The sequence below is a fragment of the Dendrobates tinctorius genome, unplaced genomic scaffold (genome assembly GCF_039654945.1).
Source record: "Dendrobates tinctorius isolate UK_male_01 unplaced genomic scaffold, ASM3965494v1 ptg000016l, whole genome shotgun sequence".
NCBI lineage: Eukaryota > Metazoa > Chordata > Amphibia > Anura > Dendrobatidae > Dendrobates > Dendrobates tinctorius.
This window is the reverse complement of record NW_027361684.1, coordinates 6,973,298-6,990,765: the sequence shown is the minus strand read 5'-3', so window position 1 is coordinate 6,990,765 and position 17,468 is coordinate 6,973,298. Positions and strand designations below refer to the sequence as shown.

The window sequence follows — 17,468 nt, the reverse complement described above, 5'->3', positions numbered from 1 at the left end:
TATAAGGTAGTGTTCCATATAGCCATTACTTTTGTTAGGAGTGTTTAGGAGCTTGCAGCTCTGTCTTGTCACGTCCTATACCTTATTCTCCATCAGGATAAGGTAGTGTTGAGGCCGGTTCCATCTTTTCTCCCAAAGGAAGTTTAGAGTTTTCACCTTGCTGAAGATATTATTTTACCTTCCTTTTGTCCGGCACCATCTCTTCTGAAGGCTCTGCACAGCTTGGACGTTGTTAGAGCCGTAAAATATTATTTATTAGCGTTAGGCGTTCTGATTCGTTGTTTGTTATACCACAGGGGCCTCGAAAGTGTTAAGCAGCTTCTCAAGCGAACATTGCCCGCTGGATCAAGCCTGCTATTGCCCAGACTTGTAAAGCTAAGGCCAGAGTGGCCCCATTTAGGACTAGGGCGCCCTCTATGCGAGTGGTAGGAGCTTCCTTGGCAGTTCGTCATCAGCTCTGTAAAGCAGATACTTGGGCATCGGTGCACACTTTTGCCTCGGCAGATGAAATCCTTTGGTAGGATGATACTGCAGGCTGTAGTACCCCAAATTTCCACGTAAGTTGTGGCGGAAGACCAGATAGTAACAGTATGAAATTTAATGCTATCCCACCCTAGGGACAGCTTTAGCATGTGCCATGGTTCTGTGTCTCCCAGTAAAATAAACAAGAAAAATCGATTTTTTTTTTTTTTTAATTTTTTTTTTACTTAAAATCTGTTTCTCGTAGTTTTCATTGGGGGTCACAGCTCCGGCCTTTGAACAATTATGTTTCTTCTTGCCTTAATTCTTTTTACCTATTGCTTTCTCAAAAAACTGAGGAAGCCTGGCTCCATCAGGCAAGGAATAGTCTGCTGCGGAGGAGCCAATTTTATTTAATTGCAATAACAGTGTCAGCCTACAGGTGGCAGCAGACTATCCCATGGTTCTGGGTCCCCCAATGAAGACTACGAGAAACATTTTACGGTAAGAAAAAAAAAATTATTTCTTTTCCACACTCCAAAGACAAAGTGATAGGGAATTTAGATTGTAAGCTCCAATGGGGACAGTGATGATAATGTCTGTAAAGCGCTGCGGAAATGAATGTGCATTAAAAGCAAGTAAAATAAATAAGAACATGCCGTAATATACATGCATTTTTAGCTTCAGATTTCAGGACGTGTGTGAATAAGCTGTATTCAATGTGGGATATGTGTATGTAACATTAACCATCTCTACGCATTATTAGGGTACGTGCACACGACGTCTTTTAGACCCCGGCATACCCACTGAGTCTTTGAAGTGGAAGACATTTCAGGAGACCAACAGCAGTGTTGTTGCAGCCGCGGGGATTCGAACATATTATTTGAGCACGCCGAAGTCACTCGATTAGCACCCGGGCATGCTCAGATAACACCTAATCTGAGCACGCTCGCTCATCACTAGTTGCAGGGCATTTCTGTATAATGTATGCCAGTTATACCCTTCTCATCATCATTCTGGGTTGCTCTTTTGCAGACTGTGACATTACTCAGCGACCTGGCGACAGTGCTGGAAGCTCAGGGCCGCTTTGAAGAAGCTTATACCTATGTAAAACAAGCACTTGATGCAGCACAACAGACTGAGCACCCCAATCAGCATGTTATACTTGGCAACATGGCGATGATCCTCTTACACCAAGGTATATATTACAGTGCAAGCAACACTGATGAAAAATGGTAAAAGACGGCACATACTAAAATCATCTTTGTGTAAATTTGAAGGCAATCTGTCACCTGCCTGGGACATTTATAACATTACTATGGGCATACAGGTGATAGAATGTTGAAACTAGTCCAACCTGTATGCCTCATATCAGCAGCATTCTTGTGGAGAAATCCTCTTATCGCTTCATTGGGGGACACAAGTAACCATGGGTGTATACTGCTGTTGCTAGGAGGTTGACACTCAGCAGTGTACACCCACCAACAGGCACAAAGCAACTCGGTTTAAAGGGACTCTGTCACTGGATGTTGGAGGCCTATGTAAATGGCCTGGGTCCGGTCCGATGTTTCTTCTTTTTTCTCCACCCCGTCTGCGATCTTCTCCGGTATTAGAGTAGTTCTTCTCCATAGTTCGCGCGTGCACAAAGCAATCTTGTTTCGCGCACACGCAGTATGCTTTGCCCGACTGTGGATAAAGCCGATAATCATTACTGTGCATGCGCCGATACACTATATCCCGGAACACAAACAAAATACTGTGGCCTGCGTACCCTATCTTTAGCATTGGGTACGCAGGCCGCATGCATCGTTTTGACAGTGCGGCGACCGCACCAAAATACAATACGTTGCGTTTGACGTAGGTCGTCCCACCGTCAAAACGACGTATGCGGCGGCAAACGCATACCTGCGCGTGGCCTGCGTACCCAATGCTAAAGATAGGGTACGCAGGCCGCATGCAGCGGAGCTTCACGGCGAGCGTCCGCTGCGCCTCCAAACGCAAATGTGAAACCAGCCTAATTATTATTTTTAAACACATATGTAAAAATGAAATGAAAAAACAAGATCTGTAATTCTGGAAACTATTTTTCCAAGCACTCAAATATATTTCTCTTTCGCCTCATTGGGGGACACAGAGATCATGGGTGTATGCTGCTGCCACTAGGAGGCTGACACTATGCACAAAAAAAGGTTAGATCCTCCTCCGCAGTGTACACCCCACCGACCGGCAGGAAAGTCCTCAGTTTAGCTCAGTGTCCGTAGGATGTGGACACGGGTCTTTCATTGGACCCATATCTACCTCTATGTGCGTCGTTCCTTTTCAGATTTCCGGAGGGATACAGTGTGAACAGTCACAACTGTACTCCCACAAGAGGCTATGAGTACGGTGTGTACTGTCACCCCATATCCTCATAGTCCTCCGGGCGGACCGCAGGCTCAGCACGGGACGGCCAGCAAAAATGGATGGTCCTTGCCCCCCGCCTCCCACCCACTCCCCCACCAGAGCCCGTCGGCTGGACGAGGCGCGAATATGTAAAAGATGAACAGACAGCGTGGGATGAAGAAGGTACCTTTATTGGAGCACCGGAGCAAGAAACTGCAAAATGCCTGGGAGCGGCGCCAATGTAGCGCCGCAGATGCTCGCACGCCTCCCGATGGTCACCGCATTCCTTTTAGGCCCGGCTGCGGTGCGGGTCTTCTTCCGTGCTGACAGGCGGCCGCCGTCTCAAATTTAGTCCCTGGCTTCAGTTCGGACCTTCGCGCCCGTCGCGCCCACGCCCCCCGTTCATTCTCATAGGCCGGCTGCGCTCCCGCCTGTGCCTAAGCCCTCCCACCGCTTCTCTAGTCTTGTGGCTGGAAAGGGGAGGGCGGTTTTCCTTTTGGTGCAGGCGTCTAGCTCCGCCCTTCTTCTTACCCCTGAAGCCACGTTTTTCTTCCTCACATCAGGCTGCCGCCATCTTTACAGCCTGACAGCCGGACACAAAGCGGATGACAGCGTTCCCTACTGGACCCCTGCCTTTTACAAGAGCCTAATCCGTCTCTTGTTGGGGACACCGGACTTTGAGTAGTTCTGCAACTGCAGACTGACACCCTACTCTGCCTTTCTGTCCCCCAACCTTCTGGCATTTCCGCAGGTTTCTTCTTTTCTTTCTTCACCATGTCTAATTCTAAGCCTGAACGTGGCCGTCCGCCGGCCCCCGCGGGCACCCTAGTTCAGTTCTTCGCATGCTCCTCTTGCAATCGCAAACTTCCCTCAGGACAGCCTACTCCCCTCTGCCTGGACTGCAGCAATCCCATTCAGCATGATGCCGTCCAGGAGCCAGCTACTGCACCACGTGAAATCGAACCCCCCATTCCTGGCTGGGCCTCGTCTCTTTCACAATCTTTGGTAAACCTCACCAGGGTGTCTCAGTCCCTAGTGGCCGTTCTTGATAAGTTGCCCCTGGACGCCTCTGCAGGGTCGCAAGATGTTCCATCTGAGCCAGCTAGCAGAAGCCTCAAAAGGCCCAGGCAGGATCTTCGGCCGGAATCCTCTCCTGGCCTCTCATCTCCACCTAGTCCTTCCCAGCAGTCGCCCTCCCGTGCCTCCTCACCCGAGTCAGGTGAAGCGTTCTCAGATATGTCTTCTGAAGGGATTTTAGAGCTGGATTCTGACCAGGACGTGGACATGAAGGTTACAGTACAGAACCTCATTGCGGAAATTAACCACACCTTCGAAATATCTGACTCCCCTGCGAAATCCTCAGATCAGGAGGTTTCGTTCAGACGGGCAGAAACACCTTCCAGGGTATTCGCTTCCCACTCTGAGTTTGGCAAGATTCTTGCCAGGGAAAGAGAAAATCTGACCAGGCGATTTCAAAGAGGGAAGCGCCTCGGCGTGCTGTATCCGTTTGCTAAAGAGCTCACTGACAACTGGTCTGCTTCCCCATCGGTGGACGCACCCATGTCCAGACTTTCTAATAACACGGTTCTCCCGCTTTCAGGTGTGGCATCACTAAAGGATTCTAATGGTAGAATTATAGAATACTTGGCAAAGTCAGCATTCGAAGCGGCTGCAGCGGCGCTATGTCCAGTCTTTGCCTCTTCTTGGGTAGCAAAGGCCATAGCCACTTGGGCAGAGGATCTCCGTAAGGGCATCCTAGATAAGGCCCAACCGGAGCAATTGGCCGATCTGACCAACCAGATTTCCCATGCAGGGGATTATCTGTTTTCTGCTTCCTTGGATGCCACGTCTTGCGCTGTTCAGGCGTCAAGCAACGTAGTGGCAATCCGACGTACAATTTGGCTTAAGGCTTGGCAGGCGGACTTGTCTTCTTAAAAATCTCTTACCAATCTGCCTTTTCAGGGAGCGCGTCTCTTTGGATCCCAGCTGGACCAGATTATTAAGGACGCCACTGGAGGCACGAGTTCCCTCCTCCCTCAGTCCAAGCCTCGCAGACCCCTGCTAAGGCGTCAGTTTCGGCCTTTCGAGCTTTCCGCCGTTTCAATACGGCAGAGAACTTCTCTAACCAACAAAGACCGCAGGCACGCCAGGATAGAAAGAAGGTGTCCTTCAGACCCACTCCCTCCTGGCGATCTCACTCCTCCCAGGGCAGACCCTCCAGGTGTAGATCTGGATGGTCCACATCAGCATGACTATCAACGAACTCCCGAGGGTCCCTCCCAATTGGGAGGTCGACTCCTTTTCTTCAAGGACGTCTGGCTAGCCTCAGTAGAGGACCCTTGGGTCAGGGAAGTTGTATCTTCAGGATACAAGATAGAGTTCGTTTCTCGTCCCCGGGATCGTTTCTTCGAGTCCCAACCTCCAAAAGACCCTGCCTTAGTTCCGGGGTTCTTTGCGTCCATCGCCTCTCTCCTCAGTTCCGGAGTGATTGTGCCCGTTCCCGAATCAGAACGTTTCATAGGGTTTTATTCAAACCTGTTTGTGGTGCCAAAAAAAGGCGGTACAGTTCGCCCCATCTTGAACCTCAAGTTACTCAACAAGAGAGTCCGCCCGACTGCATCATTTCCGAATGGAGTCTTTTCGGTCGATAATCGCTTCCATGGAGACGCATGAGTTCATGTGTTCAATAGACATTCACGATGCCTATCTACATGTTCCCATATTCTCCGGCCATCAGAAATTCCTGCGTTTCGCAATTCGCCAGGAACATTACCAGTTGCTCTGCCGTTCGGTCTCGCCACCGCACCCAGAGTATTTACAAAGATCATGGCAGCGTTGATGGCCTTGTTGAGAATCAGAGGTCTCGTTCTTTTTCCGTACCTCGACGACATTCTGATCAAAGCTCCATCCTTTCATCAAGCTCGCCAAAGTCTTACCATGGTCCTCGACACCCTGTCCAATTTCGGGTGGCTCATCAACAAAAAGAAGTCCTGCCTTGTTCCGACACAACATCTTGTGTTTCTGGATGTATTGTTCGACACTCGTCGATCGAAGGTTTTTCTACCATAAGAAAAGATTTGTTCGCTGCAGCGGGATGTACGATCGCTGGAGATCATACGACTTACGACTTCCATCTCTCCGGACAACAATGAAAGTCCTGGGAAAGATGGTGGCGGCGACAGAGGCGGTTCCCTTTGCCCAATTTCACTCCAGACCTCTCAAACACGCCATCCTGTCTCGGTGGAACAGGTCTGTTCTTTCCCTGGACCGTCCATTTCGTCTTTCATACCAGGTCAAGCAGTCCCTCATTTGGTGGCTGACGTCTCCTCTCATCTCCCTGGGATGGTCATTCCTCCCCATTCACTGGCAGTTTGTGACAAGAGATGCCAGCCTCCTCAGCTGGGGAGCAGTGTTCCGCAATCACACTGTTCAGGGTCGATGGTCAACTCAGGAGTCAGCCCTGCCTATCAACGTCCTCGAGGTTTATCTGTCTCTCGTTCATTGGGAGACACTTCTCAGGGGCCTGCCTATCCGGATTCAGACAGACAATGCCACAGCGGTGGCATATGTCAACCGCCAAGGGGGGGACACTGAGTGTCTCAGCCCTGGCAGAAGTGTCCAAGATTCTTCTTTGGGCAGAGGTTTCAGTCCCGGCAATATCCGCGGTGCACATTCCCGGCGTGGACAACTGGGCCGCCGATTTTCTCAGTCGCGAGGGTCTCGCGGCGGGAGAGTGGTCCCTACATCCGGAGGTATTTCTTCAGCTTTGCCGTCGTTTGGGAACCCCGGACGTAGATCTGCTAGCTTCTCGCCTCAACAGGAAAGTCCCACAGTTTGTATCCAGGGCTCGAGATCCTCACAGTGGCGCGTCGACGCTCTGGCCATTCCTTGGTCGCAGTTCGAGCTCCCCTACCTGTTCCCTCCCCTGCCTCTTCTTCCCAGGCTGTTGAAGAAAATCAAGGCGGAAGGAATTCCAGTCATCCTCATCGCCCCGAATTGGCCCAGAAGGTCTTGTTTCGCGGACATCGTCAACCTTCTCGCGGACGCCCCCTGGAAGCTTCCAGACAGAGCAGATCTGCTGTGTCGAGGTCCGATTTGCCACCACAATTCTCGGCCGCACAATTTAACGGCGTGGCTGTTAAGACCGAGGTTTTGAAACGATCAGGATTTTCCGATCGAGTTATTCATAGCATGATCCGAGCCAGGAAGCCATCGTCTTCCAAAATTTATTACCGTACTTGGAAAGCCTATTTCACATATCTTGTAGTAATACAATCAAAGCCATCCCCCCCTCCCCCCTCCCCCAATACTCCTTATGCCGGGTATACTTGAGAGTCTTAGCAATCATATCACCGCCATCCATGCGGACCATATTTTTTCGAAAGTGCTTTCACCATGCCTTCGCCTGTAAATGCTTTCCTCTAAATGCATTACCGTACGTGTCTGAGCAATAAATTCCCTCCTAGTGGGGGGTTCCGAATCCTTCCATTTTCGTGCTATTAGTTTGCGTGCCACATACAGCAACCTCGCTATTGCCACTTTGTAATGTTCTGAGACAGGTATCCCATCCACCTCCCCCAAAACACACAGTACTGGATTCCTGTCGAGCGTACATGCATAAGCTCTCTCAATTTTGTTGATAACGACCAGCCAGTATGCCACCAGCCGCGGACACGACCATAACATATGTAACAGTCCGGCCTGGTCTGTGCCACATCTAGGGCAGCTAGAGTCTCCCCTCAAGCCCGCCTTGAATAGGACCAGCGGTGTTTTGTATGTTCTATGTATTACATATAATTGGGAGAGCCGTGCCTGCTCGCTTAGAGAGATCTTCGGGACATATTCAAGAATAGTCTCCCATTGTTCTGTTGTGAGGGTACCCACCTCCCTCTCCCATTTACTCTTTGCAGTGAGGTGATTGTCCCCCAGATAGGAGTGTAGTAGATCATGATATATGCTCGATATAACTCCCCTCGTCCCTCCTTTCATACACACAAATTCTAGTACAATGTCGCCCTGAACCGTCATGGCTCCCAATCTACACTGTGCCCTCCAAGCATGTCGAAGCATATAGTATTGAAACCCCCATACCGAAGGCAAATCAAATTCCTCTCTCAATGTCTCAAAGGTCTTCAGGTCCGTTCCACTCTGCAGCTGGCACACATATCTTACTCCTTTCGCCTTCCAATTGCCCATTTGACGCAGCTTATTAAGTTCCGGCAGATGCTCATTGTCCCACACCGGTGAGTACCTAGTCAGCTCATCCACCCCTCTGATCCTTTTAATGGTGTCCCATACCTTCTGAATCATGCCTATGGTAGGATATGGTGCTCCCAGTTTCTTAAAGGTACCATCCTCTAGACCCTGGATAAGTGGGCTTCTCCCCGTCACATGTACCAGCACCCGGTGAGCTGCTCCTCCACAATCGAGCTCTCTCCATCCCCTGACATGCTGGCCCTGTACTGCCAAGAAATAGACCCATGGATTTGGTGCGGCCAGTCCTCCCTCTTCCTTTCCTTTTTGCAGAGTTCCAAATTTAATCCGTGCCTGCTTCTTGCCCCATATCAAGGATCTGAAGATAGAATCAATGCCCCGAAACCGTTTTTTTGGTAGCCATATCGGCGAATTGTGCAAAACGTACATTAGTTGTGGCATAAGAACCATCTTAATCAGGATAGTTCTACCCGTTACCGTTAAAGCCAATTTGCACCATGCACCTATTTTCCCTTTAAATTTCTCTAGCAGAGGAACCAAATTCAGATCCGTGAATCGGGACAGTGGTGGAAAGCCTATTTCACTTGGTGCGAGACCAATGACATTCCGCCCATGTGTTTTTCGCTCCCTTCTGTCCTGGCGTTCCTTCAAGCGGGGCTGGATGCGGGTCTTGCCCTCAGCTCTTTAAAGGGTCAAGTGTCAGCGATGTCCATTTTATTTCAGAAGACGTTGGCATCCCGTCCTCAGGTCAAAACCTTCCTTCAAGGTGTGGCTCACACGGCTCCTCCGTACCGAGCGCCCGTAGATCCATGGGATCTTAATCTGGTTCTCGAGGTTCTGCAAGGTCCTCCCTTTGAACCTCTCAGGGATGTTTCCCTTTCTCTCCTTTCGTGGAAAGTAGCCTTTCTGGTAGCCATCACCTCCATCCGGCGCGTGTCGGAATTGGCGGGTCTTTCTTGCCGCTCCCCTTTCTTGGTACTCCACCAGGATAAGGTAGTTCTGCGGCCTCCGGCCTCTTTCCTTCCTAAGGTGGTGTCCACTTTCCACCACAATGAGGATATTGTTCTCCCGTCCTTTTGTCCAAGTCCAACTCATCCTCGGGAGCGATCTTTGAACAAGCTGGACTTGGTCAGGGAGATGAAGGTCTACCTAACTAGGACGACTTCTTTGCGAAACACAGATTCTCTCTTCATCATTCCAGATGGGGTGCGGAAAGGTCACCCGGCCTCCAAAGCTACTATTGCTCGCTGGATCAGATCGGCAATTTTGGAGGCCTACCGGGTCAAACATCGAGTGGCCCCTCCGGGAATTAGAGCGCACTCTACCCGGGCAGTGGGTACCTCCTGGGCGGTACGTCACAGAGCTTCCGCGCTGCAGCTTTGCAAAGCTGCAACCTGGTCATCGGTTCACACGTTTGTGAAATTCTACAAGGTCCACACCTACGCTTCGGCGGACGCCAGCCTAGGTAGAAGGATCCTGCAGGCTGTGGTAGTGAGTCCACTGGCTTGATGGAAGTTTGTTTTTCCCACCCCAGGGACTGCTTTGGGACATCCCATGGTCTCTGTGTACCCCAATGAGGCGAAAGAGAAAACAGGATTTTTGGGTTGCTTACCATAATATCTGTTTCTCGGAGCCTTCATTGGGGGACACAGCACCCTCCCATGTTCTGCAACTTCTGTTCTTATGATTGTTGGTTGTTTACAGTTGAGTTGTTTGTTCTGTTTTCAATCTGTTCTGTTACTTCCCCAACTGCGTTCTCACTAACTGAGGAATTTCCTGCCAGTCGGTGGGGTGTACACTGCGGAGGAGGAGCTAAACTTTTTTTGTGCATAGTGTCAGCCTCCTAGTGGCAGCAGCATACACCCATGGTCTCTGTGTCCCCCAATGAAGGCTCCGAGAAACAGATTTTACGGTAAGCAACCCAAAAATCCTGTTTTAGCACCTATGCTCCATCCATGATCAGGACACGCCAGTTATGAAAACAATAACTTTTTTTTGGAAGGTTAATCTTGACTGTCTCACCATAATCTATACATATACTAGCAATGTTACATTGGTACCTTTTCCTGTATGGTTCCTCTTGTAAATGTTTGAAAAAAAATTGAGAACTCAGTGTCACAATGCTGCTTATCAAAATGATTGAGGAATGCAAGTGTTTTTTCATGGAATGTGTCATCAAAATGTTTTTATTGTTTTATTATTTATTTTTAATAAATGGTATAAAATATTAAAAAATATATATATTTTAAACAGTAGGAGGAGCAGCCACCAGATTTTGGAAAATGTGCCATCTGAAAGTAGCCTATTGTTTTAATTGTTTTTGTGACTTTTTTTTTTTTTAAATTTTGTATGTCATCAACTATCTCATGTCACTTTTCCCTGACTCCATTTTCAGTAGTGACCTCGTTATCATCACAGGCAGGATTACAAAATATGCAATACCTGTAACGCTGGCATCACTGCCACGTCTGCTCTGGCTCCCACCTCGCCTCCTATGTCCCCAGACCTGCGCAGGTCTCCTGGCAACATGCTTGGGGCGCTCGCTCCCCTCTTCTTATAGGGGCAGCACTCGCTTTCCGGTTGTTTCCCCTGCCAATAGCTGGGAGGCACGAAGGATTTAAGGCACCTTCCCAAGTAGGGAGGTGCCTGAGGAACATCAGAGTTTAGTTTATATTCAAGCTGCTAAGTCCATTGTCAGGTCTCTGTTCCCACAACCTGTCCTGTTTCTCTGTACCAGAACTTGTCTCGTAATCTAAGCCCGTTCTGTGTGTACTGGCTGTCCTGCCTTGTTATCCAGAAACCGCACTATCTGAACCAGCACCAGTATTCAGTCCTGTCTGGGACTCCGAACCAATGTCAGCTGGCTGCTACAGTACCGGACACTGCCCTGGAGTCGTACGTGGCGGCTACCTGCAGGTCAAGCCTGACCTCACCATCACAGGCTATAGTGAAAACGACGTAGCCGCTTAGTTAAGGCCTGTGCCGCAGTGGGTCCACAACCACACTTATATTACAGAAGAAAGCACAGGAATCCAGATGCTCACTTATTTCCCCCTGCACTGCCCACAGCATTCTCCCATAGATGTCAATGGACGTTTCCAGACTATTGCTGTCAGGTGATCGCTGGCATTATAAAGTTTGAGTGATGCAGTATAAACGTAGAAGGGGCCGAGCAGCAGACTGAACCCATGAGATATTTTTTTTTAAGTTAATTTTACTGCTAAAGAGATAATGTTCCTCTGACACAGAGCACTTGATGGACGCAGAACGCATATTTAAAGAAGCTTTAACAAAGGCAGAAGAAAAAAAGGACTCGTGGTCCATTACCTACATCCAAAAGGGGCTCTCAGAACTGACCAAGAGGAAGAAACATAAGGAACAGAACGTGTAACCTGTACATTGTGAGCAGGTAAAAGGCATTAATTATGTTTGGAAATGTGAGCCGTTTAAATAAATATGTATTTATGAATACTTATTCTAAATTTTAACCTATAAAGAAAAAAAAACACATTCCTTTGCCAAATTAAGAACTGACCCTGAGACATTAACATTGATGGCCTACACCAGTCAGTGTTCCCCAACTCCAGTCCTCAAGAGCCCCCAACAGATCATGTTTTTAGAATCTCCTTAGCAATTCACAAGTGATGGAATTATTACCTGGACAATTCGTAATAAAATCCTGATAAACACGATCTGTTGGGGGCTCATGGGGGACACTGACCTACCCACATAGGAGCCCCACTGATCAGCACCATAAAGCTGCTGCTGTGACTGTATTATCACAGGATTGCTACCCCTTGCTTTAAAGGGTACTATAAAACTAAACCGCTTTTCATCATGTTGCAGGTTAAAGTAACGCTCTGAATAGAGTCTGAAAAGAAAACTTTTGTTCATAGTGGAGGTGCTACAGTGACTACTTACAGAAGGAGCAGGGCTCTCAGGTGCCTTTGTGTAACACTTAAAGGGACTCTGTCAGCATATAATAACCAAGTGTAGGCGATCGGTGCTTCATGGCGGGGCCCAAACAGTCTTTATAGTTCCTTCTCTGGTCTATAAAGCTAGAGCTGTCAATCAAAGAGGGTGGAGCGAAGATGGAAAATAAGTAGGTGGGAAGGTACACTTTTGACCTAAACTATTAATATGGCCATACAGGTTATACACTGCTGAAAACAGTCCTACCTGTGTGTCTGATATCAGCTGTGTGCTGAGAAGTCATCGTTTATCATTTTATATAAATTACCTCTTCCAGGCTTTGGGGAGCATGCTGCCTAGAGATAACTCTGCCTCCAGAGATTATTTTACATGAATGGTTGCCAGTGTGATGTGTAATGGCCGCTCTCTGATCTCACTGCAGAGCTGTGTGTGATTATACCGGACACATCTGCAGGTTCCTTTCAGCTTCCAGCTCACAAGCAGACAGGGATGTAATATTGGTGCAATACAGCAGAGCTCAAGGAGCTGCAAAAAATGTGTTTGCAAGAAGACAAAGTTCAGATCTCCGGTTTTGTGATAGTTATTTGTCTCACACTGGTAACTCCCCCTTCATGTAAAATAATCTCTGGAGGCAGAGTTCTCTCCAGGAACCATCCGCCCTGGAGCCTGGAAGATGACATTTATATAAAATGATACAAGATGATTTCTCAGTAACAAGGCATCTGATATGAGAGACACAGGGAGGACTTTTTTCAGCAGACTATAACCTGTGTGCCCATATTAATAGTTTAGGTAGGTCAAATGTGGTGACAGATTCCCTTTAAGGGTTTGGCCTTTCCAAGGCTGCACCAAGTGCCTGTACTTGGTTTGAACAGTTAGTCACTTTAAAAATAGTCTATCCTTTGTTTCATCGCTTGTTTATCTGTACCTGGAAGTGACATCAGCACAAGAACAGCATCAGACGCTTCAGGAAATGGGTTTCTTTCTATGGTTGAGAAGCTGCACTCAAAGATTAGCAAGTACAATGCCAAGAGTCAGTTGGAATGTTTTAGGAGCATCTCCACTGGACTCGGAAGAAGACGAAACGGACTGATCTTTAGGTTGAAACAAAACCAAAGGAAAAATGGAATCAAGAGCAATGTATAAAATATAAGATTTTTTATTTATACTCAATAGAATAAAATACAATAAGTAGATAGAAAAGTATCAATAAATACAAAATAAGGGAATCAGCGACATCCAATTACCACATATAAATAGGGGTCATGGCACAAATGTTATTCTATAAGTACAGGCAAATAATAGTAACATGATCGACTTCCTCTCAATTATTTTTAAAAAAGGCAATAGTAGGTAACATCTCCCATAAAGTGCATATGATATATATTATAATCATCAAGTAGGGGTCTAAAAACCACCAGTGTGAGAGACTGTCAGCTGATATAAGAATAGCATCAGTTAATGAGGGAGAGAGATAGCCAGGTTTAAAAACAAATGCCTAAGAGTCAAAATTAGGAGTACCAACCTATATGATTATATGATATGTGAACAGCGGGACCCCTATGCGCGTTTCGCTTCTTGCTTCTTCGGGGGGGGGCGAAGGGAGGGCTAAATTAACCCTTCACGGTTGAGCCAGTGATGTCCAAATTAATCCACAGAGTGTTGCTAGCAACTCAAATGACCACACGGAGACGGGGGTCTCTGTACGGGAGGATCGAGACAGATCACCAAGCCCCTTTATTTTAGTCACTTCTTTTATAATCTTTTGCTTAATTATGCGAAGTTCTCAACTGCCTATAGCATCATTTCACTTTGTAAGCCAATAATTTCTTACAGCAACAAAAACGGAGAAACAACGGAGAAACGAAACCTTCAGGAAATGGACAAAATGAAACTTCAGCTCAGATTTTAGTTTTAACCCTTCACATTCCCCCCTAGATACATTTTTTTTTAACACATATGCAGCATCAGAGGTGCTATCCCAAGCTAACAGCTTGATGGGTACTGGTCTTCACATGACTGATGCCGTGTTACCAGTCATGGCTGTCGCGGCGCACCAGTCCCCCCTGTATACTGCAGTTCACGAATAACAATTTTTGATAACGGTGGTGGTGATCTTTTGTAGGTAGCCATGTGCTTGGCTTCAACATCTTCATCAAGTAGCCTTTTGAGATCGGTGCAGTGAAGAGCAGGGGTGACAGCGTCTTTGGTATCATCATTAGCTGTCTTAGTGCAGAATTTCCTAATACATACAGAAATACACCAAAGAACAAGTTTTAGTATCACATATACCACAAGGATACAGGCAGCAATGTGTAACAAGCTTTGTAAGATCCCAGCTATCCAGCCCCCAATTCCCTTAAATCAATTGGCTGGATTGAGAAAGGAGAAGGTGTCTGACCACCAACTGTCCTTATTACGATCATTATCTTTATCGTATTGATCTCTGAGTCTTTGAATATCGTTTAACTTTTAACTTCTACCAATGATAAGGAGAGAGTTAAATTAACCCTTCACGGTTGAGCCAGCGATTTCCAAATTATTCCAGTGTTGCTAGCAACTCAAATGACCACACGGAGACGGGGTCTCTGTACGGGAGGATCGAGGCAGATCACTAAGCCCCTTTATTTTAGTCACATCTTTTATAATCTTTTGCTTAATTATGCAAGGTTCTCAAGTACCAATAGCATCTTTTCACTTTATAAGCCAATAATATTGCAAGAAAACCGGAAACTACATATATGTCGGTATCCAAATAGAAAGTAGTATAATGGCATATTCAGAGCAATACACTCCCCCCCCCCCCCAGCCCCTTATCTTGCACCTGATGGAAACAGTCTGGTTTCATGACAGGCCATGCAAATTATAAAAATTTATCTTACAACAACAAAAACGGAGAAACGAAACCTTACATTGAATGGATAAAACAAAACTTCAACTCTGATTTTAGTATTAACCCTTAACATTCCCCCCTAGATAAAAATTTTTTAACACATATGCAGCATCAGAGGTGCTATCCCAAGCTAACAGCTTGAGGGGTACTGGTCTTCACATGACTGATGCCGTGTTACCAGTCATGGCTGTCGCGGCGCACCCGTCCCCCCTGTATACTGCAGTTCACGAATAACAATTTTTGATGACGGTGGTGGAGAGCTTTTGTAGGTAGCCATGTGCTTGGCTTCAACATCTTCATCAAGTAGCCTTTTGAGATCGGTGTAGAGAAAAGCAGAGGCAACGACACCTTTGGTATCATCATTAGCTGTCTTAGTGCAGAATTTCCTAATACATACAGAAATACACCAAAGAACAAGTTTTAGTATCACATATACAACAAGGATACAGGCAGCAATGTGTAACAAGCTTTGTAAGATCCCAGCTATTCAGCCCCCAATTCCCCTAAATCAATTGGCTGAATTGAAAAAGGAGAAGGTGTCTGACCACCAACTGTCCTTATGACGATCATTGTCTTTATCATATCAATCTCTGAGTCATTGAATATCTTCTAACTTTAACTTTTAACTTCTACCAATAATAATATGAAAAATGCGGAAAACCAAAACATTATGCCTCTTCATTTGCTATTGGCTTGTTGGGTGATGAGGAGGACTTCATAGGGACCGTCATACAAGGGTTCTAGTCCGTGCTTCCTGACATGCCTTTTCACGACTACCAAATCACCAGGCTTCAGGTTATAACAGGTATCGGTTTCTGCTGAATCTGGAAAGGAAAAGAAAACTAGAACATAGGTGTTAGCAAGATTTTTACTAAGCAGAATAACATATTGAACAACACGGTCAGTCTCTTCTGATAACTGCTGAGGCTGGAAATTTGCAACTGGGGGCCTAGTACTAAACAATATCTCATATGGGGACAGGCCATATTTTGTAATAGGGGTAGTACGGATGTGGTATAGCACAATGGGTAGGCGCTCTGGCCATGGAGCCGTAGTCTCCTGCATCATTTTGGTCAATTGTTCCCTCAGTGTGCCGTTCAGCCTCTCAACTTTCCCACTGGATTGTGGGTGGTACGGAGTATGGAGGGCTACAGTGGATGCAAGCATTGTCAGAACTTCTTGGTACACATGAGAAGAAAAGGCCGGGCCTTGATCACTTTCAACAACTTCTAGAACCCCATATCTGCATATGACTTCCATCACCAGTTTCTTCGATGTGGTCTTTACAGTCATGTTGGTAACAGGGAATGCTTCCGGCCAACTGGAGAACCGGGGCCCAGTAGAATTTTTGCACCAGTGCGAGGGCCTGATTCTTTCCTCGATGTGTAGGTCCATGTGCCCATATGGCAATAGCAGGGTACATCCGCTTAGGCAGACACACAAGTTGGTCCTTTTTCCAGAGACCATTATCCATTCGTGCCCCATCAGTCTTCCATTGCTTCACCTCTTCCTTTGGAGACATTCTCTGCATCGTCATTAAGCGGTCTCGCGGGGTCCGACAGAAAACTTCAGTCTGTTGTAGATCATCAGGTTCTTGTAGGGTCAATGCTTCTTGTAACTGTTTACGCTGAGAGCGTGTGGTCACCATAGTTGGTATGGTTGGTTCAACGGATAAGAGAGCGGCGGCTTTTGCTTGCATATCCGCAAATGTGTTGCCAACAGTCTGTGGACTGTTCCTAGGACCGTGCGCCTTAACTTTGATAATAGCCACCTGAGTAGGTAATTTGATCGAGTCCATGAGGGTTTTAACAGCTTCAGCATGTTTCACTGGGGTTCCGGCAGTAGTAATAAACCCTCGATTGGCCCATAGAGCCCCAAAATCATGAGCAAAACCAAATGCATACCGTGAGTCCGTGTATATATTAGCCCGTCTGTTCTTGGCCAAAGTACATGCATTAGACAGAGCCTGAAGTTCTGCTTCTTGTGCTGACTGTGAGGGCGGGAGCGCAGCTGCGTGCACTACAGTGTCCTCTGTGGTAACAGCATATCCCGTGTGGAATCTACCAAACTCGTCAGCATATCTTGAACCATCCGTGTATAACACCAGATCAGGATTTGGGAGTGGATTCTCACTGACATTTGGTGGAGTAGCTGTTTCTTCTATCAGAAGTTGGGCACAATCATATTGGAGGTAATCCTCATCACTGCCATCTTTCCTTATAGTTCATTATACCGTCTTTCAAGGCGTTGTAAAGGGGTTGCATTATGCGGGATGCATCCGGTATCCACTGACAACAATAAGTGCATAGTCCAAGAAAACGCTGGAGTTCAGTTTCATCTTTTGGGAAAGGAAGGGAGCTGACAGCTATTTTTCTTTCTTCTGCGAGGTGTCTGGCACCCTGAAGGAGACAGTGACCCAAGAATATCACTTGACCAAGGCAGAACTGAAGTCTCGAGGCCGAAACCCGACAGTTCAGTGCTGCCAGATACTTGAGGAGGCTAACAGTGGCAGCAATGGCAAAAGACACCTGCTCATATTTTTTTTTTGCAAACTGGTTGGGACTGTTTTGGGCCCCTTGTGACATAG

General features: G+C 47.0%; 1 protein-coding gene across 6 annotated transcripts in view; it reads left to right on the top strand.

The window, feature by feature from the left end:
- TTC19 (tetratricopeptide repeat domain 19) overlaps nucleotides 1–17,468 on the top strand; it is a 97,640-nt gene that overhangs the window by 71,279 nt on the left and 8,893 nt on the right. For 5 of the 6 annotated variants that reach the window (XM_073565359.1, XM_073565358.1, XM_073565361.1 and 2 more), the window contains 2 exons: nucleotides 1,495–1,657; nucleotides 11,304–11,464. In XM_073565359.1, coding sequence (XP_073421460.1) covers nucleotides 1,495–1,657; nucleotides 11,304–11,446 — 306 coding nt within the window. In that variant the 3' untranslated portion in view covers nucleotides 11,447–11,464. Of the gene's footprint in view, nucleotides 1–1,494; nucleotides 1,658–11,303; nucleotides 11,465–11,901; nucleotides 12,148–17,468 lie in introns of those variants that run through there. The other variant, XM_073565360.1, reaches the window with a different exon arrangement.